The 26560-nt window shown below is 30.3% G+C and overlaps 1 protein-coding gene across 4 annotated transcripts in view; it reads right to left on the reverse strand.

Moving 5' to 3' along the window:
* Positions 1 to 148: 148 nt before the first annotated feature.
* LOC148601520 (uncharacterized) overlaps positions 149 to 26560 on the reverse strand; it is a 41760-nt gene continuing 15348 nt past the window's right edge. For all 4 annotated transcript variants that reach the window (XM_088554813.1, XM_088554814.1, XM_088554811.1 and 1 more), the window contains 3 exons: positions 22814 to 23010; positions 22081 to 22302; positions 149 to 21057 (listed from right to left, as the gene is read on the reverse strand). In XM_088554813.1, the coding sequence (XP_088410939.1) occupies positions 20373 to 21057; positions 22081 to 22302; positions 22814 to 23010 (1104 nt within the window). In that variant the 3' untranslated portion in view covers positions 149 to 20372. The remainder of the gene's footprint in view (positions 21058 to 22080; positions 22303 to 22813; positions 23011 to 26560) is intronic.

A 26560-nucleotide genomic window follows, 5' to 3' on the forward strand; every position in this document is an offset into this window, starting at 1 on the left:
GTGGTAGGCATTAAGTTCAATTAAAAAATATGATATATAATGAAATTAAGCACTGTAAGCAGGGCTTTTTAAAAAGCCCCTTTTACTACAGGTTATGTGAGAAGTCCTAGTCTGATGGGTATTTTTTTTACTCAAATTTAAATACAACTTTCTCAAAAGCAAACAATTTATTAAATAATACTAGACAAAATCAATGAAAACAACAGTAATGCTTCAATTACAAGAATTACATAAACAGTTAAACTAATTGGTTATTTTTCACATTTTTAGTCCAAAACGTTGCTGTCACATTACTGATATTACAGTAATCAAAAGTTTTACATCAAGTAACAGCAAACAGAACTTTTACATAAAACATATACAGTAATCAAAATGTTTACATCAGATAACAGTAATCAGTAATGTTTACATCAGAAATGTTACAGTAATCAGTAATATTTACAGTGAAAAAAAAGTATACCACAAATTTTATAGTAATCAAAAGTATATGAATATTACATGTATTACATTAATCAAAACACAAAAAAACCACCCCATTTTTTCTCAAAGTGATTACTGGTAATACTTGAAAACAAATTAAACTGAAAAATCTAGAATAAAATAGAACATAAAATTGGAAATATATATACATGTAAATTTGGAAAATTTATGCTGTGTGTTTTATTCATATTACAAATTAAAATATACTTTCAATAATTTTTTTAATTAATAGATGAATCATCAAATTCAAATCATGTTATAATTTTTTATAATATTGGCATATGGATTGCCTGTTTTACCTTGAAAAAGTGAAAATAAAACTGCTTGGAAAATTTCTGTTTTCTATGCCAACAATACAACAATAAGCCAATTAAAGTGGGTTTTTGAAAGGAATCAATTTTAAGGGTAGGTAGTTCAGGCCATATATAACATACTACATACTAAGAAATAATGATCCAAACTATTTTATAAAAAAAAATGTAACTGAATACATGTTAAAACATGCAATTCAAATCTATCTCAGACTGTATTTAAAATACAAAATCCAGTGATATCCAGTGTCTTATATAATCAACTACATTTATCAAGCATAAAGGGCACTCACTTTGTACCTGCCTATGACAATATCACAATAATTCCTAAATTGAACAGTACTTCTATAAATCCCTAACTCAATTTGCAATAGAAGACAATAGCAACAATTACTGCACTATATACATGTAAACAACATTAATATTTGTACAAACAAAGTTGTACACATTGTCCTCCTAGGTATAACCCAAATAATACAACACAAGAAAATGATATGGCACAGCAATCAAAATCAATCACAATACAAGCTCTACCTATTTATGTCTATATAGCCAAATATCACAATTGATATCAATCCTTCCAGTTTTATGGTGACTTTTCATTGCCTTAATCTAATTTTGTCTATTTTGGACTATTTCGACATTGTCTGCTACATCTACAGCATGATGCTTGTTGCCTTATGTCTATTTCTGATGTTTGACCATTTTTTCTATGTCGTCTGCTTCACCTGCAGCATGATACTTGGTCAGAAATGAATGATTTTGCCCTAATGTCAATGGTGGTCATTAATGTGTCATTGTTTGACTTATTAGTTTACTTCTGTTACAGTGGATTTTATTACTTTCGTAGTTGGGGTCTTTCACAGCTTACTTGAAGGAGTGTTTACACTTAATGAAAACCTTCTGGTGATCTCTGTAAGTATTTACTATTTTTATAAGGGTTATACAATATTGCATTTGTTGCTTTTCACAATATCTGATCCTTTTTCTGTAGTAGCATTTTCTCTATTTTTACATGTAGTGAAAATTAAACAAATACATGTACTACAAAACAGAATTTGATATCAGAAAGCAACAAAAATTGCTTACAATTTATGGCACATAATCTTCACAAAGCTAAATATCAAGTATGAAATCAACCCATCCATATTGGGGGTATATTGGCTGTGATAATTGCAGCAAAATAAAGAACAACAGATGGACAGTTGGACAAACAATGTGATTCCAAAATACTGTTTGTTTCGGTTTAGATATTTTATCTAATTATCAATTATTTATGTTCCCAAATAAAAAAAATGTCAGTTTATTGATATTGAATTTGCAAAAATGAAGATTACATGCTTATAATTACTACTTTACTAAATACTTCATTACTGTTATTCAATCCTATACATATACACTCATTAAATTTATTTAAATAAAAATCATATTTAATTTATGAACTAAATTTTGCGTGTGTTTTTTTTTAATATTCCAGAACTGTATATGTACTAATATACGAAAAAATATATGTATTTTATGTATTTTTTTTATAATATCTTTATTAATGATTTTTTATCAAGAAAAATCATAACTTGAAAAGTATTCAAGTATTTTTAAATTTGTAGCTAAAAAAGAAAAAAAAAACATAAAAATTGATTTTATAATTATATTGCCTTAATCAATGTAACAACAACTCATTAATTTACAGTTTTGTTTTTACAATGGCAACAGATAAATATAAAAATTCCCATTTTTCCTTAGTACTTTTTTTACCTGTAATTAGCTAAGATGAAATGGGAACACACCCAAAATACTACCAATTAATTAAGTAGTGGTATAAATTTGTGATGATCTCATGAAGCATATACTCTCAGTCACTATTAAGCATTATTAATATACAGCACAGTTCAGGCAACAAAAACTTCACATTCTATATTCGGTAATTAAAAATCAGTAATTTTGTAGTAATAAAAAAAAATTACATCAGTAATACTACTGTAATCAAAAGTTACATCAGCAATATTACTGTAATTAAAAGTTACACCTCTAATTTTACAGTAGTCCAAAATGTTGCTGTAACATTACTGATATTACAGTAATCAAAAGTTTTACATCAAGTAACAGCAAACAGAACTTTTACATAAAACATATACAGTAATCAAAATGTTTACATCAGATTACAGTAATCAGTAATGTTTACATCAGAAATGTTACAGTAATCAGTAATATTTACAGTGAAAAAAAAGTATACCACAAATTTTATAGTAATCAAAAGTATATGAATATTACATGTATTACATTAATCAAAAGTTTACATCAATATTTATAAGGTAATAATCATCATGAATAAAATTCTTAAATTCTATCAAGATCTAATTATATTTTGAATCATAATACACATACTAGTACATGTTAAACCACTCGCTCATTCCTGTGTGTGGTTAATAAATTTAGTGTTTTTATTCTAAGACATTGACAATAGAATTATTTCAGAGACATGTACTGGTTATGTCATATGTACAGTGTGTGTTCACTGATGGTATCTGATAGATTTCATTGAATCAAAACTTGACGAAAATAAATAAAAATGACGACGTAATCTTATTTCAGTTACATTTTAACATCTACATTTAGTAATGGCTTCTGATTAGAATAATATAACAAAATCCTTAACAATAGAAAAATATAATTTTCACTCATAACATCTGATTGGGTTTCAAGACAACTTTAAACCCATAAATTTTATGCCTTCTTTTTTTTCCTCCTTCCGCAATCAATCTACTTTTGTGCAGTTATAATTTTGCAAGCACTCCTAAAAAATACAAATGTATAAAAATGTTCCTCAAAGAAAATAATGAAAGGTCTTGTCAAAAAAATTGGGAAAAAATAAAACTGCAGCAAAAGTTCACAGTTTTCAGTATTACTAATGACAAGTTGACTTAGACTTTCATTTACCAATTGCAATTCTTAATCAATGCTCATTCCTTTATTCAGCTTCTTTCCTTAGAACTCACCCTGGGAATACATGTACAAGTAAATTGGTGATAATCTTACATTTTGTAAAATCATTTCTACAGACAATAAGCAAACATATTTACTCTTGCTAATAGGATGATATAGCACTGTAATCTTTTATTTACAGCAAGTAAAATAGCTAACTTCAGGAGATAAAGTTGATCCTCCCTTGATTAATTGACTATTACCAGATGAAATGTCTTGGGTAATTTAAACTGGACAATTAACATGGAGGTTTAAACTTTCCTCATACATTTGAATCTCAATTGTCCAATTATTACCATCTAAGGCTGTTTATCAGAAAAAGGTCTATTATCGGAAGACCATCACTATTCTATAAAGTTAACTATTTTACCTGCTGTAACATCATGTACATTACTGTACAGCTTCAGTTGGGGATACAACTTAGTTTGAATTACAGGGACAGAGAAAACATTTCTCTTGCATAACAAATATTGACCTGAACAGGAACATACAATATTGAATTAAAAAAAAAACTTCTAAAAAGTTTAACCAAGCACAAAACCCAAAGAAAATGGATACAAACATGACATTTTACAGTCAATTTGATTGCAAACTGGAAATAAATCCTTGAACATGACTTTTCGATATTTTAGTGTAAGTGTTTGTAAGAATCAGGCAAAATGAGGAAAATCAGAAACATTCATGTCAAAACCCCACCAATCAGACAATTTAATATCACTCAAGGATACTTTCTCTGTTTGAAAAGATCATTATTTGATCTCTACATCACTGGCTTTGTGCAGAAATTTTTCAATAGAATCTTAGAAAAATGAGGTTTTTGACAGAGTTATCTGTCCTTGAAATGTTCATTGTCAGTGCATTTCAATGAAATTACGACTCAATGGTCCATCATGATATGGAAAATTTTGTCTGTTTTCCTTGAATCTGATGGTACAAATAGTCAAATTACACTTTCAAAATAATGGGTTTTTTCATACCATGTTTCACCGACTGCCTGATTCTTACAGGGACTGGAACAGTTTACTTTTAACAGAAAGTATACCCAGCTTTTACTGCTAAAGAGCAAACAAAGACTTCATATACAGAAAAGTGGCAGTTATGAACTACAGACAGAAAATATCATACTGAGAAAGATGGGGAGAGATGTTATCTTCAGTCAAGACATTCAAAACTGGCAATATTTTATCAGCAATGTCACGGTGGATATGATGTAATGCTCTTGATAATTGGTGATAATTCTAGTGTCATTGGGGTAGCCTGAAGTAGAAAATTTCAGGTAGTATGAGCAATGATAAAACAATAAAGTTGAAAATAAAACATACATGAAATTCATCTTCAGTGATATATGACACAAATCATACCCAACTTGAGTTTTTTATATTGGCACAGCATTAAAAATGCTTTTCATTTTATATGTCTGAAAAAAAATTGGGAAAATGTTTTTGTAAAAAAAAAAAAAACAGTCAAACCTGCTATCCAGATTTACACTTGGCCCTAGTGCCAAAATTCAGAGAATATCCTATCCTACTGTAATCAAAGTCTAGGAATTTTAATGACATCACAAAGAAATTTAATCTCAGACTTCAGAATTTACTTTTTTGGTTTATTGGTGCCAGGCCAGTGCTTCTTTCAAACAAGTGATTTTTCTCATATCATGCCAAAATGATTAGTCTTCAAGGTCATTTGTCTTAATAAGTCAGTTGTACCAAGGTGACCTTTACATACAAGTCAAACTAAACTTTTGTTCTAATATATGTAGTAACTATACTTTCAGCTAAATATTGTTATAAAAAATAGCATTGTTTTACTAATCAAAAATCACAATGTTCGTATCTACAGTGAAACATGCCTGAATAGGGTTTGTACGTCTCGTTCTAGTTTCAGTTTCCCTTCCAGAATTTCCGGTGTAGAACATATTGAAATCCGAAGACCGATATGAATTTTAGTGTGTACTTCCTGGAAATTCAAACACTGCTTCACAATGCAAAATCTTCTATTTTATGCTATTCTAAACATTTTTATCTCTTAGAACTTGATAATTGTCATTTTTTAATCAGTATTTTTACCCAAAAATGATACTACGCTTTTAATATTGAACTCAATGCTATGTTAATGACGAATCTCCATACATTTGAATGGTAGACTAGGACCCATGCTTACGAAACCATGGAGTCACGTGACGAGACTTACATACCCTATTGAACCTACTTGTGAGTGAAGGAATTATACAAGTTCAAAATATATTGAATTTGATATAAAGAGAATTCAGAAGAAATCCTGTTGGTCAATTGCCTCTGTATCAAGGCAATATTTACATACATGTCTAACTATTTAAGCTACATACTGTTACACAAAATAGCTTTTTTTACTCACCACAAATCACAATATTCATATTTACAGTGAAAAATGTCTGAACTGAACCCATTTGTGACAAAGAAATCTTGTTTAAACAGGTCGCCAGTTTTTGAAAGGTTTGGTTTATACAGGTTTCACTGTAGCAGAAATCTTTGTTTCCTAATGTAAATTTCTACATCAACTTACTCTAACTGAAACAAGTACTAAGGCATTTCATATTTTCTGATATAAATAAAATTACAGTTATTAACTCTAATGGGATTTCTTAAATATATACATTGACAAATTGAAACACAAGCTAACTCCATATTCACACCCTCTTAACATACCAATATATCCTTAACATTAATATCACAAGCACCAACTAATGCCAAAATTAAACCATAGTCTCCTTTGAATGGATTAATATAAGTTATTTAGAGCTATCATTACTGTATGGAGCAACTTTCATCCCTCTTCTCTGAATCAGCTTCTTTGTACTTCAAAGGGATTGCAGTAGAAGGGTTCCTCACAGAAGATGTTCCTGTTGGGTTTAAACTTCCCGGAGGATTCTGTTCTGTAGAAGCTGCTGTATGTTGAGGATAAACTAATGGGCTAGATTGCTGGTTAATCAAAGACTGCAAATCATGTGACCCAAAATCTATTAAATCATGTGATGTCTGTGCAGGAGGAATCGTCTCGTTATCCGTGTACATAAACAGATAATCAGGATAGCACTGGTTTCTATCAAAAACTACGAAAATAGTTGGATCAAGTTCTTCATTGACACAGGAATCGAACAACTTATGACTTTTACCAGGTATGGTAGGAGGCCTCTTAAATGATGGATGTCCTTTTGTGTATTGGCCAACTAGAACTTTAGCTCGGAATAAAAATCGTACCTCTCTTGGGGAACTTGCCTCAGTATAGCTGTGACCAATCTTAGCTCTTTCTCAAAAGCAAACAATTTATTAAATAATACTAGACAAAATCAATGAAAACAACAGTAATGCTTCAATTACAAGAATTACATAAACAGTTAAACTAATTGGTTATTTTTCACATTTTTAGTCCAAAACGTTGCTGTCACATTACTGATATTACAGTAATCAAAAGTTTTACATCAAGTAACAGCAAACAGAACTTTTACATAAAACATATACAGTAATCAAAATGTTTACATCAGATAACAGTAATCAGTAATGTTTACATCAGAAATGTTACAGTAATCAGTAATATTTACAGTGAAAAAAAAGTATACCACAAATTTTATAGTAATCAAAAGTATATGAATATTACATGTATTACATTAATCAAAACACAAAAAAACCACCCCATTTTTTCTCAAAGTGATTACTGGTAATACTTGAAAACAAATTAAACTGAAAAATCTAGAATAAAATAGAACATAAAATTGGAAATATATATACATGTAAATCTGGAAAATTTATGCTGTGTGTTTTATTCATATTACAAATTAAAATATACTTTCAATAATTTTTTTAATTAATAGATGAATCATCAAATTCAAATCATGTTATAATTTTTTATAATATTGGCATATGGATTGCCTGTTTTACCTTGAAAAAGTGAAAATAAAACTGCTTGGAAAATTTCTGTTTTCTATGCCAACAATACAACAATAAGCCAATTAAAGTGGGTTTTTGAAAGGAATCAATTTTAAGGGTAGGTAGTTCAGGCCATATATAACATACTACATACTAAGAAATAATGATCCAAACTATTTTATAAAACAAAATGTAACTGAATACATGTTAAAACATGCAATTCAAATCTATCTCAGACTGTATTTAAAATACAAAATCCAGTGATATCCAGTGTCTTATATAATCAACTACATTTATCAAGCATAAAGGGCACTCACTTTGTACCTGCCTATGACAATATCACAATAATTCCTAAATTGAACAGTACTTCTATAAATCCCTAACTCAATTTGCAATAGAAGACAATAGCAACAATTACTGCACTATATACATGTAAACAACATTAATATTTGTACAAACAAAGTTGTACACATTGTCCTCCTAGGTATAACCCAAATAATACAACACAAGAAAATGATATGGCACAGCAATCAAAATCAATCACAATACAAGCTCTACCTATTTATGTCTATATAGCCAAATATCACAATTGATATCAATCCTTCCAGTTTTATGGTGACTTTTCATTGCCTTAATCTAATTTTGTCTATTTTGGACTATTTCGACATTGTCTGCTACATCTACAGCATGATGCTTGTTGCCTTATGTCTATTTCTGATGTTTGACCATTTTTTCTATGTCGTCTGCTTCACCTGCAGCATGATACTTGGTCAGAAATGAATGATTTTGCCCTAATGTCAATGGTGGTCATTAATGTGTCATTGTTTGACTTATTAGTTTACTTCTGTTACAGTGGATTTTATTACTTTCGTAGTTGGGGTCTTTCACAGCTTACTTGAAGGAGTGTTTACACTTAATGAAAACCTTCTGGTGATCTCTGTAAGTATTTACTATTTTTATAAGGGTTATACAATATTGCATTTGTTGCTTTTCACAATATCTGATCCTTTTTCTGTAGTAGCATTTTCTCTATTTTTACATGTAGTGAAAATTAAACAAATACATGTACTACAAAACAGAATTTGATATCAGAAAGCAACAAAAATTGCTTACAATTTATGGCACATAATCTTCACAAAGCTAAATATCAAGTATGAAATCAACCCATCCATATTGGGGGTATATTGGCTGTGATAATTGCAGCAAAATAAAGAACAACAGATGGACAGTTGGACAAACAATGTGATTCCAAAATACTGTTTGTTTCGGTTTAGATATTTTATCTAATTATCAATTATTTATGTTCCCAAATAAAAAAAATGTCAGTTTATTGATATTGAATTTGCAAAAATGAAGATTACATGCTTATAATTACTACTTTACTAAATACTTCATTACTGTTATTCAATCCTATACATATACACTCATTAAATTTATTTAAATAAAAATCATATTTAATTTATGAACTAAATTTTGCGTGTGTTTTTTTTTAATATTCCAGAACTGTATATGTACTAATATACGAAAAAATATATGTATTTTATGTATTTTTTTTATAATATCTTTATTAATGATTTTTTATCAAGAAAAATCATAACTTGAAAAGTATTCAAGTATTTTTAAATTTGTAGCTAAAAAAGAAAAAAAAAACATAAAAATTGATTTTATAATTATATTGCCTTAATCAATGTAACAACAACTCATTAATTTACAGTTTTGTTTTTACAATGGCAACAGATAAATATAAAAATTCCCATTTTTCCTTAGTACTTTTTTTACCTGTAATTAGCTAAGATGAAATGGGAACACACCCAAAATACTACCAATTAATTAAGTAGTGGTATAAATTTGTGATGATCTCATGAAGCATATACTCTCAGTCACTATTAAGCATTATTAATATACAGCACAGTTCAGGCAACAAAAACTTCACATTCTATATTCGGTAATTAAAAATCAGTAATTTTGTAGTAATAAAAAAAAATTACATCAGTAATACTACTGTAATCAAAAGTTACATCAGCAATATTACTGTAATTAAAAGTTACACCTCTAATTTTACAGTAGTCCAAAACGTTGCTGTAACATTACTGATATTACAGTAATCAAAAGTTTTACATCAAGTAACAGCAAACAGAACTTTTACATAAAACATATACAGTAATCAAAATGTTTACATCAGATTACAGTAATCAGTAATGTTTACATCAGAAATGTTACAGTAATCAGTAATATTTACAGTGAAAAAAAAGTATACCACAAATTTTATAGTAATCAAAAGTATATGAATATTACATGTATTACATTAATCAAAAGTTTACATCAATATTTATAAGGTAATAATCATCATGAATAAAATTCTTAAATTCTATCAAGATCTAATTATATTTTGAATCATAATACACATACTAGTACATGTTAAACCACTCGCTCATTCCTGTGTGTGGTTAATAAATTTAGTGTTTTTATTCTAAGACATTGACAATAGAATTATTTCAGAGACATGTACTGGTTATGTCATATGTACAGTGTGTGTTCACTGATGGTATCTGATAGATTTCATTGAATCAAAACTTGACGAAAATAAATAAAAATGACGACGTAATCTTATTTCAGTTACATTTTAACATCTACATTTAGTAATGGCTTCTGATTAGAATAATATAACAAAATCCTTAACAATAGAAAAATATAATTTTCACTCATAACATCTGATTGGGTTTCAAGACAACTTTAAACCCATAAATTTTATGCCTTCTTTTTTTTCCTCCTTCCGCAATCAATCTACTTTTGTGCAGTTATAATTTTGCAAGCACTCCTAAAAAATACAAATGTATAAAAATGTTCCTCAAAGAAAATAATGAAAGGTCTTGTCAAAAAAATTGGGAAAAAATAAAACTGCAGCAAAAGTTCACAGTTTTCAGTATTACTAATGACAAGTTGACTTAGACTTTCATTTACCAATTGCAATTCTTAATCAATGCTCATTCCTTTATTCAGCTTCTTTCCTTAGAACTCACCCTGGGAATACATGTACAAGTAAATTGGTGATAATCTTACATTTTGTAAAATCATTTCTACAGACAATAAGCAAACATATTTACTCTTGCTAATAGGATGATATAGCACTGTAATCTTTTATTTACAGCAAGTAAAATAGCTAACTTCAGGAGATAAAGTTGATCCTCCCTTGATTAATTGACTATTACCAGATGAAATGTCTTGGGTAATTTAAACTGGACAATTAACATGGAGGTTTAAACTTTCCTCATACATTTGAATCTCAATTGTCCAATTATTACCATCTAAGGCTGTTTATCAGAAAAAGGTCTATTATCGGAAGACCATCACTATTCTATAAAGTTAACTATTTTACCTGCTGTAACATCATGTACATTACTGTACAGCTTCAGTTGGGGATACAACTTAGTTTGAATTACAGGGACAGAGAAAACATTTCTCTTGCATAACAAATATTGACCTGAACAGGAACATACAATATTGAATTAAAAAAAAAACTTCTAAAAAGTTTAACCAAGCACAAAACCCAAAGAAAATGGATACAAACATGACATTTTACAGTCAATTTGATTGCAAACTGGAAATAAATCCTTGAACATGACTTTTCGATATTTTAGTGTAAGTGTTTGTAAGAATCAGGCAAAATGAGGAAAATCAGAAACATTCATGTCAAAACCCCACCAATCAGACAATTTAATATCACTCAAGGATACTTTCTCTGTTTGAAAAGATCATTATTTGATCTCTACATCACTGGCTTTGTGCAGAAATTTTTCAATAGAATCTTAGAAAAATGAGGTTTTTGACAGAGTTATCTGTCCTTGAAATGTTCATTGTCAGTGCATTTCAATGAAATTACGACTCAATGGTCCATCATGATATGGAAAATTTTGTCTGTTTTCCTTGAATCTGATGGTACAAATAGTCAAATTACACTTTCAAAATAATGGGTTTTTTCATACCATGTTTCACCGACTGCCTGATTCTTACAGGGACTGGAACAGTTTACTTTTAACAGAAAGTATACCCAGCTTTTACTGCTAAAGAGCAAACAAAGACTTCATATACAGAAAAATGGCAGTTATGAACTACAGACAGAAAATATCATACTGAGAAAGATGGGGAGAGATGTTATCTTCAGTCAAGACATTCAAAACTGGCAATATTTTATCAGCAATGTCACGGTGGATATGATGTAATGCTCTTGATAATTGGTGATAATTCTAGTGTCATTGGGGTAGCCTGAAGTAGAAAATTTCAGGTAGTATGAGCAATGATAAAACAATAAAGTTGAAAATAAAACATACATGAAATTCATCTTCAGTGATATATGACACAAATCATACCCAACTTGAGTTTTTTATATTGGCACAGCATTAAAAATGCTTTTCATTTTATATGTCTGGAAAAAAATTGGGAAAATGTTTTTGTAAAAAAAAAAAAAACAGTCAAACCTGCTATCCAGATTTACACTTGGCCCTAGTGCCAAAATTCAGAGAATATCCTATCCTACTGTAATCAAAGTCTAGGAATTTTAATGACATCACAAAGAAATTTAATCTCAGACTTCAGAATTTACTTTTTTGGTTTATTGGTGCCAGGCCAGTGCTTCTTTCAAACAAGTGATTTTTCTCATATCATGCCAAAATGATTAGTCTTCAAGGTCATTTGTCTTAATAAGTCAGTTGTACCAAGGTGACCTTTACATACAAGTCAAACTAAACTTTTGTTCTAATATATGCAGTAACTATACTTTCAGCTAAATATTGTTATAAAAAATAGCATTGTTTTACTAATCAAAAATCACAATGTTCGTATCTACAGTGAAACATGCCTGAATAGGGTTTGTACGTCTCGTTCTAGTTTCAGTTTCCCTTCCAGAATTTCCGGTGTAGAACATATTGAAATCCGAAGACCGATATGAATTTTAGTGTGTACTTCCTGGAAATTCAAACACTGCTTCACAATGCAAAATCTTCTATTTTATGCTATTCTAAACATTTTTATCTCTTAGAACTTGATAATTGTCATTTTTTAATCAGTATTTTTACCCAAAAATGATACTACGCTTTTAATATTGAACTCAATGCTATGTTAATGACGAATCTCCATACATTTGAATGGTAGACTAGGACCCATGCTTACGAAACCATGGAGTCACGTGACGAGACTTACATACCCTATTGAACCTACTTGTGAGTGAAGGAATTATACAAGTTCAAAATATATTGAATTTGATATAAAGAGAATTCAGAAGAAATCCTGTTGGTCAATTGCCTCTGTATCAAGGCAATATTTACATACATGTCTAACTATTTAAGCTACATACTGTTACACAAAATAGCTTTTTTTACTCACCACAAATCACAATATTCATATTTACAGTGAAAAATGTCTGAACTGAACCCATTTGTGACAAAGAAATCTTGTTTAAACAGGTCGCCAGTTTTTGAAAGGTTTGGTTTATACAGGTTTCACTGTAGCAGAAATCTTTGTTTCCTAATGTAAATTTCTACATCAACTTACTCTAACTGAAACAAGTACTAAGGCATTTCATATTTTCTGATATAAATAAAATTACAGTTATTAACTCTAATGGGATTTCTTAAATATATACATTGACAAATTGAAACACAAGCTAACTCCATATTCACACCCTCTTAACATACCAATATATCCTTAACATTAATATCACAAGCACCAACTAATGCCAAAATTAAACCATAGTCTCCTTTGAATGGATTAATATAAGTTATTTAGAGCTATCATTACTGTATGGAGCAACTTTCATCCCTCTTCTCTGAATCAGCTTCTTTGTACTTCAAAGGGATTGCAGTAGAAGGGTTCCTCACAGAAGATGTTCCTGTTGGGTTTAAACTTCCCGGAGGATTCTGTTCTGTAGAAGCTGCTGTATGTTGAGGATAAACTAATGGGCTAGATTGCTGGTTAATCAAAGACTGCAAATCATGTGACCCAAAATCTATTAAATCATGTGATGTCTGTGCAGGAGGAATCGTCTCGTTATCCGTGTACATAAACAGATAATCAGGATAGCACTGGTTTCTATCAAAAACTACGAAAATAGTTGGATCAAGTTCTTCATTGACACAGGAATCGAACAACTTATGACTTTTACCAGGTATGGTAGGAGGCCTCTTAAATGATGGATGTCCTTTTGTGTATTGGCCAACTAGAACTTTAGCTCGGAATAAAAATCGTACCTCTCTTGGGGAACTTGCCTCAGTATAGCTGTGACCAATCTTAGCTCTTTCTCAAAAGCAAACAATTTATTAAATAATACTAGACAAAATCAATGAAAACAACAGTAATGCTTCAATTACAAGAATTACATAAACAGTTAAACTAATTGGTTATTTTTCACATTTTTAGTCCAAAACGTTGCTGTCACATTACTGATATTACAGTAATCAAAAGTTTTACATCAAGTAACAGCAAACAGAACTTTTACATAAAACATATACAGTAATCAAAATGTTTACATCAGATAACAGTAATCAGTAATGTTTACATCAGAAATGTTACAGTAATCAGTAATATTTACAGTGAAAAAAAAGTATACCACAAATTTTATAGTAATCAAAAGTATATGAATATTACATGTATTACATTAATCAAAACACAAAAAAACCACCCCATTTTTTCTCAAAGTGATTACTGGTAATACTTGAAAACAAATTAAACTGAAAAATCTAGAATAAAATAGAACATAAAATTGGAAATATATATACATGTAAATTTGGAAAATTTATGCTGTGTGTTTTATTCATATTACAAATTAAAATATACTTTCAATAATTTTTTTAATTAATAGATGAATCATCAAATTCAAATCATGTTATAATTTTTTATAATATTGGCATATGGATTGCCTGTTTTACCTTGAAAAAGTGAAAATAAAACTGCTTGGAAAATTTCTGTTTTCTATGCCAACAATACAACAATAAGCCAATTAAAGTGGGTTTTTGAAAGGAATCAATTTTAAGGGTAGGTAGTTCAGGCCATATATAACATACTACATACTAAGAAATAATGATCCAAACTATTTTATAAAACAAAATGTAACTGAATACATGTTAAAACATGCAATTCAAATCTATCTCAGACTGTATTTAAAATACAAAATCCAGTGATATCCAGTGTCTTATATAATCAACTACATTTATCAAGCATAAAGGGCACTCACTTTGTACCTGCCTATGACAATATCACAATAATTCCTAAATTGAACAGTACTTCTATAAATCCCTAACTCAATTTGCAATAGAAGACAATAGCAACAATTACTGCACTATATACATGTAAACAACATTAATATTTGTACAAACAAAGTTGTACACATTGTCCTCCTAGGTATAACCCAAATAATACAACACAAGAAAATGATATGGCACAGCAATCAAAATCAATCACAATACAAGCTCTACCTATTTATGTCTATATAGCCAAATATCACAATTGATATCAATCCTTCCAGTTTTATGGTGACTTTTCATTGCCTTAATCTAATTTTGTCTATTTTGGACTATTTCGACATTGTCTGCTACATCTACAGCATGATGCTTGTTGCCTTATGTCTATTTCTGATGTTTGACCATTTTTTCTATGTCGTCTGCTTCACCTGCAGCATGATACTTGGTCAGAAATGAATGATTTTGCCCTAATGTCAATGGTGGTCATTAATGTGTCATTGTTTGACTTATTAGTTTACTTCTGTTACAGTGGATTTTATTACTTTCGTAGTTGGGGTCTTTCACAGCTTACTTGAAGGAGTGTTTACACTTAATGAAAACCTTCTGGTGATCTCTGTAAGTATTTACTATTTTTATAAGGGTTATACAATATTGCATTTGTTGCTTTTCACAATATCTGATCCTTTTTCTGTAGTAGCATTTTCTCTATTTTTACATGTAGTGAAAATTAAACAAATACATGTACTACAAAACAGAATTTGATATCAGAAAGCAACAAAAATTGCTTACAATTTATGGCACATAATCTTCACAAAGCTAAATATCAAGTATGAAATCAACCCATCCATATTGGGGGTATATTGGCTGTGATAATTGCAGCAAAATAAAGAACAACAGATGGACAGTTGGACAAACAATGTGATTCCAAAATACTGTTTGTTTCGGTTTAGATATTTTATCTAATTATCAATTATTTATGTTCCCAAATAAAAAAAATGTCAGTTTATTGATATTGAATTTGCAAAAATGAAGATTACATGCTTATAATTACTACTTTACTAAATACTTCATTACTGTTATTCAATCCTATACATATACACTCATTAAATTTATTTAAATAAAAATCATATTTAATTTATGAACTAAATTTTGCGTGTGTTTTTTTTTAATATTCCAGAACTGTATATGTACTAATATACGAAAAAATATATGTATTTTATGTATTTTTTTTATAATATCTTTATTAATGATTTTTTATCAAGAAAAATCATAACTTGAAAAGTATTCAAGTATTTTTAAATTTGTAGCTAAAAAAGAAAAAAAAAACATAAAAATTGATTTTATAATTATATTGCCTTAATCAATGTAACAACAACTCATTAATTTACAGTTTTGTTTTTACAATGGCAACAGATAAATATAAAAATTCCCATTTTTCCTTAGTACTTTTTTTACCTGTAATTAGCTAAGATGAAATGGGAACACACCCAAAATACTACCAATTAATTAAGTAGTGGTATAAATTTGTGATGATCTCATGAAGCATATACTCTCAGTCACTATTAAGCATTATTAATATACAGCACAGTTCAGGCAACAAAAACTTCACATTCTATATTCGGTAATTAAAAATCAGTAATTTTGTAGTAATAAAAAAAAATTACATCAGTAATACTACTGTAATCAAAAGTTACATCAGCAATATTACTGTAATTAAAAGTTACACCTCTAATTTTACAGTAGTCCAAAACGTTGCTGTAACATTACTGATATTACAGTAATCAAAAGTTTTACATCAAGTAACAGCAAACAGAACTTTTACATAAAACATATACAGTAATCAAAATGTTTACATCAGATTACAGTAATCAGTAATGTTTACATCAGAAATGTTACAGTAATCAGTAATATTTACAGTGAAAAAAAAGTATACCACAAATTTTATAGTAATCAAAAGTATATGAATATTACATGTATTACATTAATCAAAAGTTTACATCAATATTTATAAGGTAATAATCATCATGAATAAAATTCTTAAATTCTATCAAGATCTAATTATATTTTGAATCATAATACACATACTAGTACATGTTAAACCACTCGCTCATTCCTGTGTGTGGTTAATAAATTTAGTGTTTTTATTCTAAGACATTGACAATAGAATTATTTCAGAGACATGTACTGGTTATGTCATATGTACAGTGTGTGTTCACTGATGGTATCTGATAGATTTCATTGAATCAAAACTTGACGAAAATAAATAAAAATGACGACGTAATCTTATTTCAGTTACATTTTAACATCTACATTTAGTAATGGCTTCTGATTAGAATAATATAACAAAATCCTTAACAATAGAAAAATATAATTTTCACTCATAACATCTGATTGGGTTTCAAGACAACTTTAAACCCATAAATTTTATGCCTTCTTTTTTTTCCTCCTTCCGCAATCAATCTACTTTTGTGCAGTTATAATTTTGCAAGCACTCCTAAAAAATACAAATGTATAAAAATGTTCCTCAAAGAAAATAATGAAAGGTCTTGTCAAAAAAATTGGGAAAAAATAAAACTGCAGCAAAAGTTCACAGTTTTCAGTATTACTAATGACAAGTTGACTTAGACTTTCATTTACCAATTGCAATTCTTAATCAATGCTCATTCCTTTATTCAGCTTCTTTCCTTAGAACTCACCCTGGGAATACATGTACAAGTAAATTGGTGATAATCTTACATTTTGTAAAATCATTTCTACAGACAATAAGCAAACATATTTACTCTTGCTAATAGGATGATATAGCACTGTAATCTTTTATTTACAGCAAGTAAAATAGCTCACTTCAGGAGATAAAGTTGATCCTCCCTTGATTAATTGACTATTACCAGATGAAATGTCTTGGGTAATTTAAACTGGACAATTAACATGGAGGTTTAAACTTTCCTCATACATTTGAATCTCAATTGTCCAATTATTACCATCTAAGGCTGTTTATCAGAAAAAGGTCTATTATCGGAAGACCATCACTATTCTATAAAGTTAACTATTTTACCTGCTGTAACATCATGTACATTACTGTACAGCTTCAGTTGGGGATACAACTTAGTTTGAATTACAGGGACAGAGAAAACATTTCTCTTGCATAACAAATATTGACCTGAACAGGAACATACAATATTGAATTAAAAAAAAAAACTTCTAAAAAGTTTAACCAAGCACAAAACCCAAAGAAAATGGATACAAACATGACATTTTACAGTCAATTTGATTGCAAACTGGAAATAAATCCTTGAACATGACTTTTCGATATTTTAGTGTAAGTGTTTGTAAGAATCAGGCAAAATGAGGAAAATCAGAAACATTCATGTCAAAACCCCACCAATCAGACAATTTAATATCACTCAAGGATACTTTCTCTGTTTGAAAAGATCATTATTTGATCTCTACATCACTGGCTTTGTGCAGAAATTTTTCAATAGAATCTTAGAAAAATGAGGTTTTTGACAGAGTTATCTGTCCTTGAAATGTTCATTGTCAGTGCATTTCAATGAAATTACGACTCAATGGTCCATCATGATATGGAAAATTTTGTCTGTTTTCCTTGAATCTGATGGTACAAATAGTCAAATTACACTTTCAAAATAATGGGTTTTTTCATACCATGTTTCACCGACTGCCTGATTCTTACAGGGACTGGAACAGTTTACTTTTAACAGAAAGTATACCCAGCTTTTACTGCTAAAGAGCAAACAAAGACTTCATATACAGAAAAATGGCAGTTATGAACTACAGACAGAAAATATCATACTGAGAAAGATGGGGAGAGATGTTATCTTCAGTCAAGACATTCAAAACTGGCAATATTTTATCAGCAATGTCACGGTGGATATGATGTAATGCTCTTGATAATTGGTGATAATTCTAGTGTCATTGGGGTAGCCTGAAGTAGAAAATTTCAGGTAGTATGAGCAATGATAAAACAATAAAGTTGAAAATAAAACATACATGAAATTCATCTTCAGTGGTATATGACACAAATCATACCCAACTTGAGTTTTTTATATTGGCACAGCATTAAAATGCTTTTCATTTTATATGTCTGGAAAAAAATTGGGAAAATGTTTTTGTAAAAAAAAAAAAAACAGTCAAACCTGCTATCCAGATTTACACTTGGCCCTAGTGCCAAAATTCAGAGAATATCCTATCCTACTGTAATCAAAGTCTAGGAATTTTAATGACATCACAAAGAAATTTAATCTCAGACTTCAGAATTTACTTTTTTGGTTTATTGGTGCCAGGCCAGTGCTTCTTTCAAACAAGTGATTTTTCTCATATCATGCCAAAATGATTAGTCTTCAAGGTCATTTGTCTTAATAAGTCAGTTGTACCAAGGTGACCTTTACATACAAGTCAAACTAAACTTTTGTTCTAATATATGTAGTAACTATACTTTCAGCTAAATATTGTTATAAAAAATAGCATTGTTTTACTAATCAAAAATCACAATGTTCGTATCTACAGTGAAACATGCCTGAATAGGGTTTGTACGTCTCGTTCTAGTTTCAGTTTCCCTTCCAGAATTTCCGGTGTAGAACATATTGAAATCCGAAGACCGATATGAATTTTAGTGTGTACTTCCTGGAAATTCAAACACTGCTTCACAATGCAAAATCTTCTATTTTATGCTATTCTAAACATTTTTATCTCTTAGAACTTGATAATTGTCATTTTTTAATCAGTATTTTTACCCAAAAATGATACTACGCTTTTAATATTGAACTCAATGCTATGTTAATGACGAATCTCCATACATTTGAATGGTAGACTAGGACCCATGCTTACGAAACCATGGAGTCACGTGACGAGACTTACATACCCTATTGAACCTACTTGTGAGTGAAGGAATTATACAAGTTCAAAATATATTGAATTTGATATAAAGAGAATTCAGAAGAAATCCTGTTGGTCAATTGCCTCTGTATCAAGGCAATATTTACATACATGTCTAACTATTTAAGCTACATACTGTTACACAAAATAGCTTTTTTTACTCACCACAAATCACAATATTCATATTTACAGTGAAAAATGTCTGAACTGAACCCATTTGTGACAAAGAAATCTTGTTTAAACAGGTCGCCAGTTTTTGAAAGGTTTGGTTTATACAGGTTTCACTGTAGCAGAAATCTTTGTTTCCTAATGTAAATTTCTACATCAACTTACTCTAACTGAAACAAGTACTAAGGCATTTCATATTTTCTGATATAAATAAAATTACAGTTATTAACTCTAATGGGATTTCTTAAATATATACATTGACAAATTGAAACACAAGCTAACTCCATATTCACACCCTCTTAACATACCAATATATCCTTAACATTAATATCACAAGCACCAACTAATGCCAAAATTAAACCATAGTCTCCTTTGAATGGATTAATATAAGTTATTTAGAGCTATCATTACTGTATGGAGCAACTTTCATCCCTCTTCTCTGAATCAGCTTCTTTGTACTTCAAAGGGATTGCAGTAGAAGGGTTCCTCACAGAAGATGTTCCTGTTGGGTTTAAACTTCCCGGAGGATTCTGTTCTGTAGAAGCTGCTGTATGTTGAGGATAAACTAATGGGCTAGATTGCTGGTTAATCAAAGACTGCAAATCATGTGACCCAAAATCTATTAAATCATGTGATGTCTGTGCAGGAGGAATCGTCTCGTTATCCGTGTACATAAACAGATAATCAGGATAGCACTGGTTTCTATCAAAAACTACGAAAATAGTTGGATCAAGTTCTTCATTGACACAGGAATCGAACAACTTATGACTTTTACCAGGTATGGTAGGAGGCCTCTTAAATGATGGATGTCCTTTTGTGTATTGGCCAACTAGAACTTTAGCTCGGAATAAAAATCGTACCTCTCTTGGGGAACTTGCCTCAGTATAGCTGTGACCAATCTTAGCTCTTACAGCAAAGTATGATCCCTCTCCATACAGTGTAGCATTCCGTCCGCTAATTCGAAAATCAAAATTGTTAGTACAGATTCCACGACAGGTGTTCAATGAATCCGTACCATGGAACAAATCCCTCTCATCGACATTCTGTCCTTGACCTTCCTGCTCTGCGTCTGCTATCATATGTTTCTTTTTGCTGAAAAATAAAACCGATGCAAAGCTTATTGTAAATTATCAGAGATTGAAACAATATACATATACCTCCGTGTCACTACTATCTAAAACTGTCTAGCTATGTTACAAAAATTCTCCAATGAAGATAAACATCATTTTTCACCTTCAAGGGCAATAACACCTGACATCCAATGCAGAGTTTTATAGGCCTTATAATTAGGATATTTCTGCAATTTAAAGAATTTGGCCAAACAGTCTTGGAGATATATGTGAAAAAAACTTGTCTGACCCCTGTGGATTATTTTTAGTAACAGTAGCCATTTTCCTCAACAGATCAAAATCCCCACATCTGTTCTATGCAGAATACCTTATGAACATTCAAACCAAGTTTGGTTCAAATTGGTTAGATTTTTTAAGTAATAACATTGAAAAAGGGCAAGAACACCAACATGGCTTTTTAAAAGATTAAAATGAACGTTTGACTACAAATAATCTCGTCATGCATCAACACTGTTATAAAAGTAAGAATTTGGCTGAACTTAAGGGTTCTATTTTTAGTAACAGTGGCCGTGCCTTTAGAAGGATAAGAAATCCCAAAAGTTCTATTCATGATATCCTAAGTTACATTCATACACAATTTGGTTTTAATTGGTCAAGTAATGTCAGAGGAGAAGATTTTTAAAGTAATAACATTAAAAATAGCTGAAAAATATTGAAAAAAGAGCAACAACTCCAACATGGCATAACAAATTTACACAAAAATTTGACCAGAGACAGATTTTATCATACTGCACATATTAACCCATGTCAGAATTTTGCTTAACCTCATGGTTTTGGTGATATATGCGAAAACTTCTGTCTGATCCCTATGTTCTATTTTTAGTCAAGTAGTTTCAGAGGATAAAAGTTTTTAAAAAAATTGTTAATAACGAAAACCTTGACTTTTAGACCTCAATTTTCTATTTAATGGTAAAGCAGAAACTTCGGCAAGATAAGAGATCAGTTTACAATTACATCAAAGGCCCTTGTGGCAAAAATAACTTACGTATCATATTCACTCCATAACTTTCTGTTCTGTATTCGGTAGACATATTTGACCTGGAATCGTCCCTGGTCCATTGAATTATGGAAAGATTTCAACACGTCTTTGTATTCTCTACCACTCTGGTCCAGGTCAACAAGTTCAAAATCATGTGCACAGTCCCATGTATTGAAATGCATTGGTTTAGCTGCTGTTGTGGCAGTGGGGAATGGTATGGTCTCAGGGCTGTAAAATAGTCATCAATAATTAGGCCTTTCTCTTACTAAACTTACTCCCAAATTTTATGAAAATATTACTAGTACTTTTAATTGGTAATATCCAGAGGACGCTTACCCTACCAGTACACCTGGTCCATGCTCCAAGTTTTTAGTGGAGTCCAAGTTGCTCATTTGCATTTGTTACTTTGTATGTATGATTTTAGTTACTTCATGTTCTTTGTTGTGGATGTCTGTTTTCCATGTCTGGTCTTTGTCCCTGGATTGCATTCTTTTGATTACTGCTATAATCTTGGTCCCTTGATTACTCTCTCATCCACCTGATTTATAGTAGACCTATATATTTCATGTTTTTATCTCCATTTTACCAAATTGTGAGTTCTAATTTTACAATGAGGAAATTCTACACAAGAACTGTTCAAATTTACCGTACTTGATAAATGTAATAATTTCTGTGAATGTGTTTGTGTGTAGATTTCTAATGCCCTCAACCCTTCACTCTAACCTAACCTCTAACTTACCATTTTTGATTTTTAATATCATCCCTGGAAACAAAGGATGGTCTACGGAGAATTTTCCTGATTTTTTTAGTGTCAAGATTTGTCTGAGTAAAGTCCTGGAAATCCATTTTGTACATGAAATAAAAGTTGTCCCTTGAAAACAAGTATGCCTTCTGTTTAGTTAAGAATTTCTTCTCCATAGTGAACTGGAACACATCCTAGAAGAGAGAAACAATGAGGCAACATTGAATCAATGTATCATTTTAACTTCTTGCTAAATTTTCATTATATATACATGTATTCACCACTTAAATGAAAGAAATAAAATGAAACATTTTCCATGTATGCAGTTAATATTTATCTAGTGACCAAGATTCCCTTACAGACAAAGAAAAGTCAATCAACCGGTCAATTATTATAATCACCTTCAATGGATTCTACAACTTATTCATACCTCTTAACCTGTTAACCCTCCCTCTTTTATAGGAGAGAAACTTCCTCTTTTTGGGTCAATCTCCCTCTTTCACAAGTTTCTTCCCCAAAGTTTCCCTTTTAGCAGAAATATTTGCACAAATTATGTTCTAAATGACTTATTAAATTGATTGAAATAAAATGTTTATGTGGCATAATAATCAACAGGAAACAATCACCAAATAATTAATACATTTGTTGTACTAATTACTCAAATTTTTATTAGAAACCCTTAGTAGTTTACCATGATTTTTATAGATTTTATGTCTTTGTGTTTGATTTCTTGCAAAATTATCCTTTTTTTTCTGCGAAAAAGGTTGTTATGTTAAATCTTCCTCTTAAAAAATCTGTAAAGAGGGAGATCTCCCTCTTTGAGCATTTAAAACGATAACATGTATGCCTTATAGTGGAGGATCTACCCAAGGATAAATAGACATGTACCTGTAGTTATAGTTAATGTGATTAACGGGGATCATGAAACTGAAGTCTAAACTAAAGAAAACAATGCCAAATGTTTAGACTGATTGTATAATACAGTGTGAGTTCTAGGGGGTCAGCTTGGGTGATTTAAGGAGGTAGACCTAGGGTAAGGGACATAACTCATGAAATCAGTGATATGTTTGTATCACATTCAATTTCACTAAAGTCTTTCAAGCTTTCATTTGAAACAGAATGAAATCAGTCCAAGTAACTTTGATGCTTACATGAGACTGTTGTAAAATGGTGAATACAAACATTCCAATGATATTTAAGAGTTGTTTCCCTTACACAAGGTCTACCTCCTTAAATAGCTTCTACAGAAGATCAATCATATCGTTTAAAAAAAATAACGCTACACAGTTTAATGCTTTAAAGTTTAATGTACACAAGCTGAGTCAGTGAAAAATATCTCAATTTTTAACCATTAGCTTGTTGGGTATTGTCTACTTGAAAAGAAAGAAGAAAATGAAATGAATAAAATCAAAATATGAGCTTTTTTTTTTAACTTGATATAAAAATGCTTAATGTACAATTGAAACACGAGTAAGAACTGAGTGTTTATATTAAAACTCCTTTAATTGGAAAACAGTAGTGTTATGTAATGGACTATAAAATTATCTTAATTATCCTGATGGTAAAAAATGTAACATGGCTTCATTAACAAGAGGCTTCCAGGAGCCTGAATCACTCACCTGGTTAAATCTTTGCCTTTTAAGGCAATAACTCTAACAAGGAGTTGTCAGACAATTTTGACTCTATTTGATTCCTTGGACACATTTGTAAGCCTTATAATAAGGATCATATCAGCAATTGAAAGCTATTGGCTAAACCTAACATGCTTTATAACAGATTGAAAATCAAAACGGTCATTTTGTTAAGGATGCCCATTAAAACAAAAATACCAACTTTCATTGAATTCTGTAAAGTAGTTTCTGAGAAGATTTTTTAAAATAATAGCATTAAAACAGCAAAAAAACGTCCACAAAGGGCAATAACACCAACATGGGTCAACAGATTTTCACCAAAATTTGACCACCGACAGACCTCATCATGCTGAACACTTTTGCCTATGTCAGAATTAGCTAAACCTAAAGATTTTGAAGATAAATGCGAAAAACTACTGTCTGACCCCTATGTTTTATTTTTTGTAACGGCAGTCATGTTTTTCAACAGATCAAAAATCCTCCCAATAGTTCTATGCATGATACCCCAAGAAACATTCATACCAACTTTGGTTCCAATGGGTCAGGTGGTGTCAGAGGAGAAGATTTTTTAATGAAATAACATTCAAAATAGCAAAAAACATAGAAAAAGGGCAATAACTCCAACATGGCTTAACATATCAAAATGAACATTTGATCACAGATAGATCTCATCATGCTGAACACTTTTAGCCCAGTCAGAATTTGGCTCAACCTAATGGTTTAGGAGATATATGCAAAAAGCTACTGTCTGACCCCTATGTTCTATTTTTAGTAATGGTTGCCATGTTTTCTGACGAATCAAAAATCCCCACATTAGTTCTATGCACAATACCCCAAGAAACATTCAAAGTAAGTTTGGTTCCAATTGGTCAAGTGGTGTCAGAGGAGAAGAGTTTTGAAAGAAATAACATTCAAAATAGCAAAAAATGTTGATAAAAAATAATAACTCCAACATGGCTTAACATATCAAAATGAACATTTGACCACAGATAGATCTTATCATGCTGAACACTTTTATCTTATCCTGTCAGAATTGATCTAAACCTAACAGTTTAGGAGATACATGCGAAAAACTACTGTCTGTCCCCTATGTTCTATTTTTAGTAACAGCTGCCATGTTTTTCAACAGATCAAAAATCCCCACTTTAGTTCTATGCATGATACCCCACGGAACATTCATACCAAGTTTGGTTCAAATTGGTCAAGTAGTTTCTGAAAAACAGAGTTTTGAAAAATTGTTAACGACGATGACGGATGACGACAACGACGGATGACGACAACGGACACCAAGTGATGGCAATAGCTCACATGGCCTTTAGCCAGGCGAGCTAAAAATGGTGTATTCCCATGTGAGTTACAGGTGAAAAAAGGTAAAAAAGTACTAAGGCATAATGGGAATTTATATATTTTTCTGTTGTAAACAATGATTAAGACAAAATAATTAAAAAAATTAATTTTTATCAGTTTTTTTCTTCTTCTTGAGCTATAAATTTAAAGTCTTTGAATACTTTTCAAACTTAAAAAAAATACTATTAAAATATTTGTAATTTTATTTTTCATGTATGACTACATATACAATTCGAGGACCAATAAAGAAAAAAACAAAAACAAAAAAACAAAAAAAACAAAAATTAAGTTCAAAAATGAAATATGATATTTAAAAAATAAATTTAATGAATGTATATGCACAGTATTGGATTAAACTAATGAAATTATTATAAAAGTAATCATTACGAACATGTAATCTTCATATTCTTTATTTATTTGCAAATTCAATAACAATGAATTGACATTTTTTATTTGGGAGCATAAATAATTGATAATTAAATGAAATAAGCTACACATCATTTCACTGAAAGTTAACTTGCTTATACATAAAGCTTTGTAACTTGTTGCAATTTTGTCCTTAAAAATCCTATAACAATTCTAACCATTGAGGTACATGTATGCTATTGTCACAACTAGATATTTTTGCCATCTCCAGTCTTACTACTGCAGTGAGAAGAACTGCATCTACATTGGAGATTACAGCATTACAGTAGAGAGGGAGGAGGGGGCTGCACGGCAGTTTATCTCAGCCCATGTGCTACAATACGCGGAAACATGATAAAAC

Source organism: Perna viridis, chromosome 12 (genome assembly GCF_037379345.1).
Source record: "Perna viridis isolate PV_CMFRI_1.1 ecotype Kerala chromosome 12, ASM3737934v1, whole genome shotgun sequence".
In the NCBI taxonomy this organism is placed as follows: domain Eukaryota; kingdom Metazoa; phylum Mollusca; class Bivalvia; order Mytilida; family Mytilidae; genus Perna; species Perna viridis.